This window comes from Protopterus annectens, chromosome 6.part0 (genome assembly GCF_019279795.1).
Source record: "Protopterus annectens isolate FY-2018-M chromosome 6.part0, PAN1.0, whole genome shotgun sequence".
In the NCBI taxonomy this organism is placed as follows: Eukaryota; Metazoa; Chordata; order Ceratodontiformes; family Protopteridae; genus Protopterus; species Protopterus annectens.
In genome coordinates this window covers 1,772,364,330-1,772,380,629 of record NC_056737.1, presented here as the reverse complement: position 1 = coordinate 1,772,380,629, position 16,300 = coordinate 1,772,364,330, and the positions used below count along the sequence as shown (strand labels likewise).

Below are 16,300 nucleotides of genomic sequence, written 5' to 3'. Positions count from 1 at the left end.
GTGACCCTGGAGTTAGCATATTTAACGTCTGGCAAAGCCCTCCAGGTAACGGTTGCTTTTTGTTTTTCTTTTTGCAATCGCAAATATAACCTAATAGTTTATATTTATTATTACTTTCTTCAGTGGTTTTAGTTGTGATTAATGGTAATCTCACATGAGATTGTTTGATGCTTTGCATTTTGATTAAACTCACCAGAGATTGTGTGTGTGTGTGTATGTGTGTGCGTGTATGTGTGTGTGTGTGTGTGTTTTATTCATATATATATATATATATATATATATATATATATATATATATATATATATATATATATATATATATATATATATATATACACATATAATTATAAATAAAACACTACACTTGAATTTCTGTTATAACTGGAGGTCTCTTTATACTGGATGCAGTAGAGGCACATGGTACCTGAATGCCTTGTGCAAGCTGACTCAGATTAATTGTACAAATCTACATGACAAATGTGCAGTGATCTTGAATAAGAGTATTTCCTTGGTATTAACAATTTGAGCAAGGTCATTTTGGGTAACACAAGTATCATCACAGACAATGCGCTTATTTGTTGAAAAGGGCACTGGAAATATATGTCAAGCATACAACTCTTTGTAACAGCAAGGAACTAATAAAAAGGTCATTTAAGCCCAGATCAGTGATTTATGAGACACTGTAATCTCAAAATAATGCAGTTCCTTAGAGATACATTTACTTCTGGACTACATCTTATGTCAGGCAAAAACTGGTGTCTACAAAGCTTATTGACGTTAAACCATTCTACACGAACTTCCTTATCCATCTTACTAGCTTAGAAAAATGTAATGTTTGTAGGATAATAGCTAAACCAACCATTTCTCTGCCTGTGTACTGCTTTTTAAAACACCATTGTAGCATAACATTAGTGAAACAGCTACATTTAATCCCCAGATACTACCCATTTACCCACCTATATTATTACATTCTTCTACATTTTTATTCCTGTCTCTGGAATTCTCTTCTACTCCTTGTCCGCAGACATTCTCTTATTCTCTGTCATTACTTCTCCTTTGTTAACCCACTTTACTCTAAACTCTTCACCATTCCTCATGCTAAGCCTATCTTCTCTCCTCTTCTGTACCATAACACATCCACCCTACTTCCTTCAACTTCTGCCTCCACCTCTCTATAAACATTCTTTTCCTGATTTCCTCCCTATTAAAACCATTTGAGTCAGCCACTGAAGCTCACAGTAACTTCTACCTTTGTCCTAATCTTTAATCTCAGAATGACATTGCTATAAATAGAAGGAACCTGACTTAAAACAGCAAGGAAGTGAGTATTAGAAGTGGAAGAATAAAGTATAATGCTAAGGGGTCTGCAGATCTTATTTATTAGGAAGATCTTAAAAGATTAAACAGAATGATACCTGCATAAGCCACTTCATATGTTCAACATCTCCATTCCACATCTTGTAAGGACTTCCTCCTATATGGTTCAATACAAGATAATCGAGTCCACCTAGAAAACAAAACCAATAGTAGGTGATTATTCCTGAGATGAGAAGAATAAAGCTTTTCTTTTGGTTAATCAACTGAACATATGTAGTCAGTTTGCATACTTCAATACATACTTGTATATAAATAGAATTCCAGCCATCTGTCAGCTATTGTCCATTGGATCAGACAGCAGTACCTTATAAGCTTGGCTTCTAGATATGACATTCAGTTAGCCACACACTTCGGCATACAGAATAGTCAGCTATATATGCTTGCTATGTTTTTCCACCTAGACATTTGCAGTAATGCATGATTTTTGAGACATTCACAACAGATATATTTCATAACATGTTGACTAGGCAGCCAGTTTTCTTAAGTAATGCATTTAGCTTTCTACTTTTCTCTCCTGAGTTTATTTTTTTATTTAGACTGAGTAAAAAAATAACCTTAGACTTTCTGCAGGTGTAGTGGAGACTGGCTTTGTATTCTTGACATTGGCCATCCATAAGATATGATTTCTATGATTTCGTATTCATCACTTATCATTGGAGTCTTCCATTTTTTGTGGAAATCTGTTAGCATTGAACTTAGAGCTTTGTAGTGTCATCATCTCTGCACAATGTACTATTGTGTCTATGATGCTGAAAAATGAAAAGGCTGGGGGTTCTATTCCTACCATAAGTATAAAAAAGTGAGAAATAGAGAAAGAGAGATAGAGAAAGAGATAGACTGTAGGACAGTACATATTGAGGGGTTCTGTTCTCCTGAAATAATGATATTTGAATGAAATGTTAATCCAAGGTCAAATTACCTACCTTGGTGAAATTTCTAAATTCATATGGCACTTTTTATGAAAAGTTTGAGAAATGTTTGGTGGTACCTTGAGCTAGATTTCCTCTATTCAGTATAAATGCCATCCTTATTCATGACTGATAAAGGTCCTGATAACATCCATGCACTTACCTGATTACAGATACAGTCTTATCTTCAAATCTAGACGTAGAAAAAGAAAACTAACTGAAAGCAAACGGCTGCCTACTTGTTGTAACCAGTTTTTCTGCCCCTGATGTGGTGGCCAAGACTGGAAAACATGTCTTGTTGTGGTTTAGTGATTAGCTACGCAGCATAATGACCTTATTACCTAACACAAAATCTGCATATACACTAAAGCATCTACCTTTCTTGGACATAGACTGCTGTGAAATGGTTTGGGCAATTTTGTTAAATGCGACATTGTTGTCGTGCGCAGAAGTTAAGTAGATGATACAACATGCAAAACTACTAAACAGAAGATTCATTCATTCACATTGCAAATCATTACATGTTTAACTCACACTGGGCATACTCTAGCTTTTTTGTATTTTAAGGTTTTTATGGATGACATTTCTTAGATGCCAGGGAAGTCATACCTAATGCTTTTGAGAGATGCTCCATATCAATTTCTGTTGAAAGGAACTCTGTCTGCTACTATTTATAGTAATTATAGAATTACTTAATGTTAAATCTGTAAAAAATTCATATTAAAATATTTCAACAGAAAACATATACATGGCTGAGTTCACTGTTTAGCATTTACGTCTGGCAGTATAACTCAGAAAATTGAGGCTATGAACTCAACATGCTTCAACCTAAGTCTTGGATTTAATTCCCTTTATATATTTGCAAACTAACTGCCAGATGGGCCACATCAATAGTTGTTATATAGGGACAGGCTTCAGACTGGGGCATTTATACGATGTTAGCATTGGTGGCACAGTGGCACATTATGTGGTATTGCCACATCACCACAAGAGGTTCTCTGGTTCAGTTCTTAGCTGTGTCTTCCCTGTTTCATGTGTGTTTTCTCTGGGTGCTCCAGTTTCCTCTCACATTCCAAATACATGCAATAGGTGGATCAGGGACTCTAAATTGCCTATAGGTGACAGTGCATGATATAGAAGAAATGCCTGGCAGCCTGCTTCCATTTCTTTCTTTGCCTTGTAAACTCTGCAGATAGTGGTGCAAGGTCAGTTTAGGAGTTGGATGTGGCTCATAGGAGATAGAGAGACATAATAATACACATTTATTAACCAGGTAGGTCCACTGGGCACACAGTCCCTTTTCAGGGACTACAAGGAATTGCACTGAGAGAACAGAAGTCAAGTGGCTCATTAGGTTACGGCGGAGCAGGAGCCTGGTTTGAATGATAAAATCTCTGTTAAACCAGCCCTGAAAAGCAGGAAGCTAGTAGTAAAGTTTTAAATGTTTTTCTGATGCTTTTTGTGGATTGCACTTTTTAGATCAACATATTGCTTATTTTATATATGCTTCTATATATACATTTTTTTTGTAATAGGGTTTTGATAGTTTTTTGTACATTCCAAGTGATTTTTTTAATAATATTAGAAGAGAATGACTTTTAGTAGAGTTTTTTGTTATTTGCCTTATTAGTTTTATCAGTACTAGTTTTATAGATTTCTTAAACATGAATTTTTTATGGTGCACATTTTGCTATAGATGTTAGGTAAGAGGTTGTGTTTTTCAATACCAAGATGTGCTGATACTTTAAGAATAACAATGTAGCAGGATATGATGCAATAATTGTTGTGATTAATGTGTGTATAAATTAGCTCTGTTTTATGAGTGCTTTTTGGCTTGAAGAAACCCACATGGGTGAAAGCGCTTGCCACTATCTGCAATAAACATTTGGACTTTAGTCTTTACGTGGACTTGTTTTTTGGCTTCCTGCCTTATTGAAACTCATTTGTTCATGCATTTTATTTGATCTGAGATGTACTTTATCTTATGCTGATACAGCTGAACAGTCCTGGTCTGCTCCTCAGCATTTTGACTTTGTGCTTAGTGTTTTACTTTTGCGGTAGGAGCGTTTGCATCCTGATCATTACATTTGTTTGTTGTTCTTATTTCATCATTGTGGCTTGTGACCAGGGAGACATGACTGATTCCAACTTTCCACCTGTGGAGCTACCGTACAACCTGGAGTTACAACCGCAGCCTACATGGGACCCGAGGAGGTTCATAGAGTGCATTTCCAGTGAGACGAACCCTCTGTTGACGTACGAAGTGAGAGAGAACATAACAGAAGCTATGGTGGTAGGAGAAGATTTGTGTGGACTTACTGAGGAGTTTGAGCAATTAGAGATTGATTTTCTGAAGCTGATAAAGCTTCAGAAACAGAGGCAACACTTTGAAGTTTGTATAGCAAGACAAATTATACCAAGAGGTCTGAGGGTTTTAAAGATGCCCACAATGGGAGCGACTTATCCTGAGCTGCTGTATAAGTGGCAGCAATTAAACATCGAGGTGAGAATTAAATACATGACTTTGCTGAATGAATTATTTTTGCCTGAGGAGGAGAGCCTCCATGATAAAATTAGGGTGAGGCAACTTTTTATCCTAAGAAAATATCCAGTAACAACAGTACATACTTTAATGGAGCGACTACTTGATAATGTTTATTTGTTTGAGAAACAATTATTGGAACAGAAATGTAACAAGTTACAGAGAGACACTATGGACTTCAGGAATGGAAATGTCTTCACTTGGCCCAGAACTAATTTTGTTAGAGCTAATGGGCAAGGTAGAAGGGCCAGCAATTTTACACCGTCTCTTAACACCCGCAATGATGCTAATACAATGTTGGTTTTAAATAATGAATCTTGTAATACTTGTAGTAGTGTGAATGTTTTGCCAGGTCAAGATAATGCTGCAACTAATGATGTGGTTGATATGCATGCAGTAAATAGTAATATGGATTTGAATATTGTCACTGGTGAACGTTATAATAGCAACACACAGCTGCAGCAGAGTACCCCTGGTGTTGATTCGGTTCAGACGACTGTTACCAGGGAAGGTGTGGCTGCACGGAGCTCAGTAGATTTAGATGGGGGTACCTCGGACAGAGCTGAGAGACACAAGATTGGCAGCATCACATCTTTGAATACAGATAATAAACATCTAGAGGAATTTAGACCCTCGGTTTGAAGAAAGGTAGTGAATCCCCCACCTCAGGAGGGAGCCATTGGTCATACTCCTTTCCTCGTCAATGACACATACAGGGGAGGAAGGAACAGATCAATGAGCCGAGAGAGACAGAAACAGAAGGTGTCAGGGGAGGAACATTTGGGTCCAACCCTCAGGAAAATGTGGGAGAAAGTACCCAGATGTTAGTATGGAATCTCTCCAGTAGAATTCTAACTGAGGGAGAATTAGAAGTTTTGAACATAGGTCTTTCTTTTATACCTTCTGTTAGAAGTGATATTACAGATTCAGTCATGGATGGACATTATTTGGATGCAATGTACAACTTAAATTAGATTATGGCATTCAGCCAATGGCTGCAATAGGTCCTGTGTTTAAGAAACCAAGCACTTATGTTCCCATGTTAAATCCTTTATTGGATGCCATTGTCAAGTTGGTTGAGGATGATTTGCACATATTGGATACTGAGAATAGGAAGAGAAAGTGGTTTGGCAATCTTTCCGCAAAATTAAGAGCTGCCCTGAATCAACTCAGGAATGATACCACGTTAATGATTAGGCCTGCGGATAAGGGAGGACCAGTGGTAGTAATGGATAGAGTGAGGTATCAGGATAGCATGATAACTATGTTGAGTGATGATGGATTTTATCTCACTATTTCCATGGGAGATATAGAGGATAGGGTCTTACATATCTATGATACATTAGATAATCTACGTAGAAGTAAGACAATTAGTTTAGATTTGTTTCAATTCTTTTTTTAGAGTACTCGTTGATTCCCATTATCCAGGGTCTACCCAAGATCCACAAGGACCCTGTTTCTCCCCCCATGAGACCGATTGTGGCAGAAAGAGGGTGGGTTACTGAACCCACGTCCCTATACTTAGAGAAGTATCTGAGACCAGTAGTTGAGAAATTCCCTTACATTTTAAAAGATACCAAACAATTCTTACTTATGTTCTATAGTAAAATGGCTACGTTACCACAAGATTCTGTTTATAAGCTTGTTACCTTGGATGTACAGTCCCTGTTTACTGTCATACCTAATGGTGAAGGCATAAAGAGCATACACAGATGCTGTATGGAGGAGACAGATTACACAATAGTACAGCTAGATCTAATCTGTGCTTTATCGGAGATTATTCTTGAAAATAACGTGTTTCTGTTTGGTGAGGTTCCATACATTCAAAAGGATGGAGTGGCTATGGGCACTTCTTGTGCCAATAGCTACCCCAACCTATTCATGGCAGTTTGGGAGAAGGAGAAATTCTTCCCCCTAGAGAGCTTCAAGGGAAATGTTATATTTTATACACGGTTTGTGGATGACCTCTTCCTGCTTTGGACAGGAACAGATATAGAGTTACAACGATTTTTGGATGAGGTGAATTCACTTACAAGTTTTTTGAAGTTCACTATGGAAGAATCAGACAGATGGATTTCTTATTTAGATGTGTTTGTAGAATGTCTCCCTAGTGGATTGCTCAACACAGGAGTATTTAGGAAATCCTGTTATAAAAATACACTTTTACACAGGAGTAATATGCACCCTAGGTATGTTTTTAGAAACATTGTGAGAGGACAGGCTATTCCTGCATCCAGATTGAACCCTAAAGATGATGGTTTTACAAATGAACTGTTGGGTTTACAGAATAGACTAGTAGAAAGATTTTGAAGTCCAAATAAAGTTACAACAGGCTTTGAAGGGGTGAACTTGCTTAGAGGGGATGTTGCCGCCCCTTATTTTGCTGACAGGAGTGGAGTTGAAAATGCAATGGAGTCTAGGATTGAAAGCAAGATTAATTATGATCCAGTGGTTAGGGTGTCCCTTAGTTATACACAGGACATTAATGATATCAGGGAAATCTTTACCAAGAATTGGGGAATCCTCATGGTAGATCCATACTTGAAAGAGACTATAGGTGATAGACCCTATTTCCAGTTCAGGAATAGGAAGAACCTGCAACGAATGCTATGTTATAATAGGGCCAGTAACATGGATCCAAGAGGCATGCCCCTTTTGGGTACCACTCCATCTAATAGTTGTAACTACTGTGTTTATTTAAGTAGTGACCCCAACTTTGTGCACCCAGTTACAGGGAGAACTTTTAGGTTCAACTCTACAGCCACCTGTACAACTGAGCATGTAGTATACCTCGCCCGGTGTACATCTTGCCCTGTATTCTATGTAGGGAAAACAGATAGAAGGCTCCGAGACAGAATTAGGGAACATCTATATCATATCTGCATTAAATATACTAAGAATGCTCTTTCGAAGCATGTTCAGGGAACTGACTCACAACATTCCTTTAGGTTCCAAGTGCTGCAAGTTAACACCACTAGTATTAGGGGGGGATACAAGGAATTACACTGAGAGAACAGAAGTCACATGGATCAATAGGTTACGGGCGGAGCAGGAGCCTGGTTTGAATGATAAAATCTCTGTTAAACCAGCCCTGAAAAGCAGGAAGCTAGTAGTAAAGTTTTAAATGTTTTTCTGATGCTTTTTGTAGAGTGCACTTTTTGAATCAACATATTGCTTATTTTATATATGCTTCTATATATACATTTTTTTTGTAATAGGGTTTTGATTGCTTATTATACATTCCAAGAGATTTTTTAATAATGTTAGAAGAGAATGACTTTTAGTAGAGTTTTTTGTTATTTGCTTTATTAGTTTTATCAGTACTAATTTTATGGTGCACATGTTGATATAGATGTTAGGTAAGAGGTTGTGTTTTTCAACACTGAGATGTGCTGATACTTTAAGAATAACAGTGTAGCAGGATATGATGCAATAATTGTTGTGATTAATGTGTGTATAAATTAGCTCTGTTTTATGAGTGCTTTTTGGCTTGAAGAAACCCACATGGGTGAAAGCGCTTGCCACTATCTGCAATAAACATTTGGACTTTAGTCTTTACGTGGACTTGTTTTTTGGCTTCCTGCCTTATTGAAACTCATTTGTTCATGCATTTTATTTGATGCTGATGTACTTTATCTTATGCTGATACAGCTGAACAGTCCTGATCTGCTCCTCAGCATTTTGACTTTGTGCTTAGTGTTTTACTTTTGTGGTAGGAGCGTTTACTTCCTGGTCATCACCTTTGTTGATTCTTCCTAAGTTTGGTGGAATTGAGTTCTAACGTTTGGCTACATAAATGGGTAAGTGTTGGTGCCAGAATGATTCTTTAATTCAGAGTGATTGCTTAATGTTCCTATTAGGATAGGAGTTTTCTGGTTGGAGACTGGTTGGAGACTCTCTGCTCTGCAGATTTCAGGCTTATGGGCATTTTATGGGGTTATACAAAATTTTGTACGCTATTTTAAGTTGCTGAGATCTCAAAATGTGCTGGAGTCGTATATATTAATTTTGCCTGTCAGAGTGAAAGGCATTGGTATGGATTGCTGCTTAGGTTTGTGTCAAGCTTGACAATGTTGTTATAGCACTTGTCAATTTAGAATGGGTGTGGTATAAAAGAGGTGGAAAGAAAAGGGTTTATTGGGCATATGGAGTTAGATATGGTCTGATTTTATAGAAAGAGTATAATTTGCGGTTAGTCTTAGCTGTGACATGGCTAATGTGGTGGTCAAATTTTAGTTTATTGTCTGTAATTACCCCAAGAAAATTAAAACAAAATTTAGAAAAATTATAAGAAAGAGAGAGATGGAATACAGAGAACAGTAAAATGAGAAACATGCACAACACAGTTTGATGAATATAAAATGCATGAAATGTTTACGGAAGGAGTTCAATACAGGTTTGATGAACAGATATTAAGTACAGAGAGTATAATACCAGAAATGATAGTTATATATGAAGAATAAATCAACTAAATATACAAGTATCTCATTTCTGACACTGTAAGTGGTGTGTCATAGATTTAAAAAGTGAGTGGCAGCAGCAATGCTGAATATTTGGCAGTAGTTTATAGTACAGTCTTATAATGTAAGACACTATCACACCTCATGGTGATTGTCGCCTTCCAGTCTCTTACCTTTCCTGGACTCACAACTACAACAACAACGTTCAGGGCTGGTGAGGAGATCAAGGCATCCCAGGGGAGTGTCATACTGCTGCTGATGGAGTGCTTTTACCTAATACTCTAAGCCCTGTGCACATTCTGTAACATCCTAAGAGTGGGAGCGTGCAACAGGCTTCAGTACTGGAACACTCCTCACCTCTGTTTGGAACTGATATCAGCAGTATATTCCACCCACCCTCCAGGAGAACTGCACAATTGTTTTCCTGGTTTCTGCCAAGTAAAATGAACTTTGCAAGTGTGTGCCATGTGCTTGCACTTCCATATCCCCACAAGGATGGACACAAGCATTATCCCTCTCTTAATCATGAAGAATATAAGCCACCTTTTAAACATTCAAACTCAGGTCACTTGGGCCATCTATACCATTGGTGCAAGCTCCAGAGGGCTGAACTGATGTACAAGCCCAGTAAAAAAAAAAAGTAATGATGAGCTTTGATCGTAATATTTTACTGTAGTTGCCATTTCCTTTCATGAAAAAAGCATAAAAACAGAACTAATGCAACTAGGTGCAGAAACACCAGTTACAAGGATTTTCTCTCTATCTGTGTGTGTGTGTGTGTGTGTGTGTGTGTGTGTGTGTGTGTGTGTGTGTGTGTGTGTGTGTGTGTGTATTATTAAAGTTACTAAATACTCACATAACTTATACTTTTGATGTAAAATGCTTCCTCCAATAGCAATTACATATTTCACACCAATACAGATTGCAGATTTGTACAGTATTTTTAAGTAAGATGCTCCAACAGCAATTAATTAATGAATAGTCCTAGACCCATATATATATGTATATATATATATATATATATATAGAGAGAGAGAGAGAGACAGGTATGAAATATGCAATTGCTGTTAGAGGAAGCATTTTAAACCCAAAATATAAGTTATATGAATATTTAGTAATTTTAATAATACACACACATACACACACACACACACACACACACACAAACACACACACACACACACACACATATATATATATATATATATATATATATATATATATATATATATATTTATACACACACACACATATATATATATATATATATATATATATATATATATATATATATATATATTTATATATATTTATATAATTCTGTTAGCAAAAGAAATAACACTGAACCTCGAACAACAAACAAAAAGGAACAACTGCACATAACAGTGTCTGCATAAACAACTGACAAAAAACAAAACATAAAAAAAAGTGAGCATAGTATCAAATCCATACACATAAAAATACACACACAGGTGTTTTTGTGTAGAGGAGCAAGCCCCCTTCATTCCCATTGTTGGGGGTTACTGCTCTTCTCACTCTCACTAATTTATATATACTAACGCAAATATTGAGCAACACCAGGGAAAGAGCATATTCCCAAACTTGGCTTTACCATGATCTTGCACAATGTCCACTATTTCCACTATCTCCCTATGCAAATAACTGCCATACTGCTCTACCATATACCACTATACTCCAAAATAAAACAGCTATAAAATACAACCACCCCAAACAGTCACACCTAACTTACATACACTGTATATATCTGCAATATTGCTGATACTACATCAGTTGCACAAAAGTATAAATATGCAGTCACGCAAATGCAAAGTTGTTCTTTTTCCCACAGCTAAACGCCAGTTGAAAAACATGTGAGTCTGTTCATATGGGTCCACACACATGCACACATATATCTCCGGGATTCATTAAAATTATTTTTCCATGCAGGAACAGTATAGCCACTCCTCCACGGAATATGGCCACCGAGCGATTCAGGAAACAGCTGATCTGATGTGCATGAGCCTGCTGACACTGTTCCTGCATGGAAAGCCGTGCAGAATGCTAATTACCTCATTTGCTAGAGAAAACCATGCAATACATTTCTGCAAATAGCAAAATGGAGGTGTGACAGCTCAAATAAAAGCATATATTATAAACTTTAGGCATGTCAATAGCCAAATATATGGCTATTGGTATGAAAAAGTGTTTAATTTAATAAAAAAAGAAAGTATTTTTTTTTTACCAATCTCAGCCGTTTAAGCAGAGGGCAGCGACGCACAAATGGGATCATGCCGAAAATACAAAAAAAAAATATTAAAACTCAATTTTAGGGGAAATCTGCATTTTGCCATTATAGTCAATGGCATGCAGAATCAAAACATTACCAGGGAACACTGGTTGTCAAGGGGAAAGGATCCGTGTCAGAGCAGTAACTATGCACTAAGGCAGTGGGGTATGCAAATGAGGGGAAAATTACTTAACCACAAAATATTCTAAGTCCGCACACTGCACCTAACCATGTAGGTGCTAGAACAGGATAGTGTAGGCAGGAGGAGCAGCTAACATGAAAAGAAGGTGTGTAATGCTTGCTGTAAGCACATTGGACCTCCATTGTCTGGGTTTTCACTTAGCTAAGCACAGCTAAGCAAGGGGGTGTGTCTGAGGCTGTAATGTCTTACACCAGGAAATAAAGACCAGGTTTGCATCCAAGGGAGGGCCATTTCTGCTAAAATGTGTTTAGCTTACCTAAACAGGTGTGCACAGAGCGCACTGGGATTTAAACAAAAACAAAAAAGAAAACGGAAATAGCAGCACTGTTTCCATTTAGGCAGTGGGTTCTTGTGCCATGCCTTGGGGCTTAAAAGAGCAGAAATGGAAAGGGGAAAAGAATAAAAAAATGGAAATAGCAAAATACAGCCACTCAAATACAAGTAAAATAGCTGGCAGGTGGAATTTCTCAAAGTCAGCCAGTCTGCAGCACACCACTATAAACTATGAAAACGCCTTTCAGTCTGTTTTTTTACACAAACTTTGCATCATAGGTGTACACATACTGGGGAATTTTAACTGACAAAACTAGTAAAATATGTTTGGGGCTGTTGTCGCTTTGATCTATCAGTATGTGCAAGAAGCTGTGGGCACCAAGGAAGATAATGCTGACAAGCTACTCAGACCAAAGAGAAGGAGAAGAGTGTTTAGACCCAGGGTAACCTACCAGGGGCTACATGATTTGGAGATAGTAGAGTGCTACAGGGTGGACAAGGACATACTTCAGCAACTCATTGAGCAGTGCTGGCCTCACCTCAGACACAGAACCAATACAGGGGAACCCATCCCAGTGGATACCAAGGTATGTGCAGCCTTAAGAATACTAGCTACAGGTACTTTCCAAAGACCAACTGGAGATATCATGGGGGTCTCACAGGCATCTGCATCCAGCATACTCCACCAGTTCCTATATGCCATGTGACCACATGCCACTGAGCACATTTACTTCCCCAGCACCCGTGAGGAGAGGACCAGCAATATGCGTCTCTTCCACTATGTAGCAGAATATCTGGAGGTACTGGGTGCCATAAACTGCATGCATATCCACATCAAAGCACCACCCAGTGACCAGGGTAGGGACTAGCATAACCACAAGGGGTTCCACTCCATCAACTGCCAGGTTGTGTGCGATGCCCAGGGCGTTATCATGAATGTGTGTGTGCTGGCTGCCCTGGAAGCTATCATGACTCCCAATTCTGGCATTTGTCACAGGTGTACCAGGCTGGGGACATCCCATATGACCATCTGGTGGGGGAGGCTGGCTATGCACTGGAGCCGTGGCTGATGATACCCATCAGAAATGCACCCACACCCACACAAGAATGCCATAATGAGGCATACACACAAACCAGGATCATTATAGAGTGTGTGTTTGGGATGCTCAAGTCACGGTTCTGCTGCCTTGACATATCCGGTGAAGCCTTGCAGTACTCACCAGCCACATGTGCACACATGTTCATAGTATGTGCCATGCTGCACAATATGATCCTGCTGTAACAGCTGCAGTAGGAGGACCGCACAGCCCCCAACATTGCCAAGGTCTCCACCAGCACAGAGGGACTTGGAGGAGGAGCATCCTGAGCCTACCCCTTAGGCAGACGGAGAAGTGCCCTGCATGCCATGGCCCTAGCAAAGAGGTAATGCATAGCACATACACTGACACTGTAGGGCCCGAAGGACTGATATCTCTCACTGACTCACCCACACAGTAAAATGGATGCCAGACATCAAACCACCCATACCTTACCATGTATAGGCAGTGTACTGCGTGCATCCAACATAGTCAGCCCTCAAGCACTGTCCTCACAGCTTCCTTAGGCACAAGGTAAGTCAGTCTTCTTAACAATAAATGAATGGAGTAGAATCTTCTGATAGCATATCTATGGTATTGATGCAAGCATGCAAGGATATGGGGTGGCTTACTGGGATAGCAGCAGACAACTGATAGCTATGTGGTACAGCAGGAAGTGTATGCCCAGTACTGGCTTACACACACTATGCAGTACCACCCTAGTTGAGAAATACCACTGCAGTATATGTGGTGAGCCAAATAACTGGGGGGTTCATTGCATGGATGTCGAAGTGGGGGTCCCATACTCACCCCCAGCCTCACCCAGCAGATCAGCTGTAGAAACCATACAGAAATGTCTGGCAAAGGACCCCACATGGTGACATCCATGAAACTCCCACCTATAGATTTACACAGTGAAATCACAGCAGGTCCGGCAGTGGTAGTATGGCTCTGAAAGGTAAGAAGTCTGAAATTAAAAATGTGTATGCCAGAACAATCTGACCTGTGGTCAATACTGTTATGCCTGTAGTCTCAAAGACAGGGCACACCACTATGTTAAATCGGACCAAAATGTTAAGCAAATATCAGCACAGTCTGTGCAAATGTGTATTGTGTACAGATGTGCACCCCCCCCCACCACATAGTCCCATAGAAATGCAGTAACATGTCCCTAGGCTTAAACAGCATCCAGCTGTCAACTAGAGTGATGGCTTAAGATGAACAGAAAGCAATTGTCAGTAACACCCAGTCAACTTACTGGTGACATCCCAGAGGTGTCCACTGCCTGGCAGCCTGGGAACATATGATCATCAGAATGCACTGCCTTGCTATAGATGACCTGCATTTGTCACTCCTGGCCTACAGACCTCTGGCAAATGCCCATGACTCACTCACAGTGCCCTGTTAGGGAGTGTCATGGGGTCCATAACACCAACATAACACAGTCAACAAAATGCAAAGAAAGGCCATGCTGCTAACTGCTAGGAGCAAATCTGCCAGCCTCAGAGAGCCAGAAATCTGGACAAAGCCATGAATAATGGGGTGATAAAGGTTCAAAAAGAAGGACACCTTAGAAATACTGCTCTAATAATGTTAGAAAGTTGATGGAATGATTGTATTAGCATGGAATCTGAAGAGTATGAAGTCTGAAACTGCAATGTCAACTGTCAGTAATATCTGACTTCAACCCTGAGTGACTTGCAAAACACTTTTCCTTGAAAACCACACTCATTTGGGTAACCAACCAGATATATGAGTCATGAATCTGGATACTCTGTGATACTGTGTACAGTCAACAGGCAGGGCTATGAGTCTAAACATAGGAATGCACTCATTGCAGGTAGCCCTAACCCTCGATGATGGTGACATGTCTGGACCCACAGAACCCTGGCCCACAGCCATGTGGAGTAACACACCCTTCCCTGGTCACTCATCCTATGCAACATCCTGACCTCAAAATGTGGCCAGCCAAGGCAAATGAGGTGGCCCATATGTATATGTGAGACACACACACACACACACACACACACACACACACACACACACACACACACACACACACACACCTCCAGGCTGGTCAAACAGTCTGACATGCACACAAGACCCTCCGAGTACAGTCAACCTTTGAGAAGACCCATGTGCAAAGTGCTTGTAGCTACAGGTCAACATATCTGTCCCAGGACACCTCCCTCCACATATCTTATTCCCTACAAATCTATCTGGAGTCTGCTTGTCACCCTGATCCTGACTTATATTACCCAACCTCGCACTGGAAATTAGACCATACCAGAACAGAAATTCACAGAGATTCAACCATTGTAATATATCATCAAGGTGCTGGACCATTTCCACAGCTCCAGCAGTCAATTTGTTGTAGGCACATCTCTCAATAGGCTGGATTGTGCAAGAATGCCTTAGCATTTGGCCCATAATATTGGTGTGTGAATCACCCATCCTGTATTCCTCTGGTAAATCACTGTGATGGTCTGAGGAGGTATGTCATGAGGTACTGAAAGAATACATGACAATGTCAAATGTCATATATGTCAAATGTCTGCTAAAACAAACCCTGTAACTCTAGCAACCCATAAATTACTAAGAAAAATAGTCACAATCACCATATGGCCCATTGTCTCCCCACTTTGATAGGCTAGCTCCAGATATCCTGCACCGACAGGTTGAGAGGTATGGCTGTAGCACAAAACAAATCGAACTGGAGTACAATAATCCCTGTAATGGAGTCCCACATTTACTGTAGAAGGTCACACTGGGCATGCTCATACACTTAGAGAATTGTCAGTAGGATCTAGGAATTAACAGGCCTTTTCCACCCAGTGCACTTCCCATTGCCCTACTTTAACAATCCTGCAGATATTAGTCACCTTAGAAGTCCCTTTCATCAAGTTTCAGTCTTATAAGCTCTGTGGTGCATGCAGTAACTGCCTAACACTATAGTACAAACAACTAGTTAGGTAGGAGTTCTAATCCCAGTCCTGGCAAATGTAAAAGTGTGTGTGTATGTTTATAAGTTAATGGTTTTGGGTCCATGCATACCCAGTACATTTCCCATTGCCCTACTTTAGCAGTCCTGCAGATATCTGTCACCTTAGAAGTTCCTTTCATCAGGCCTCAGCCCTATAAGTTCTGTGGTGTGTGTAATAACTGCATAACACTA

At 39.5% G+C, this 16,300-nt stretch overlaps 1 protein-coding gene across 1 annotated transcript in view; it reads right to left on the bottom strand.

Annotated features, from left to right (window-relative positions):
- Positions 1–1,391: 1,391 nt before the first annotated feature.
- LOC122804024 (hydroxysteroid 11-beta-dehydrogenase 1-like protein) overlaps positions 1,392–16,300 on the bottom strand; it is a 326,649-nt gene continuing 311,740 nt past the window's right edge. The window contains exon 4 of the mRNA XM_044073702.1: positions 1,392–1,507. Within this exon, the coding sequence (XP_043929637.1) occupies positions 1,392–1,507 (116 nt within the window). The remainder of the gene's footprint in view (positions 1,508–16,300) is intronic.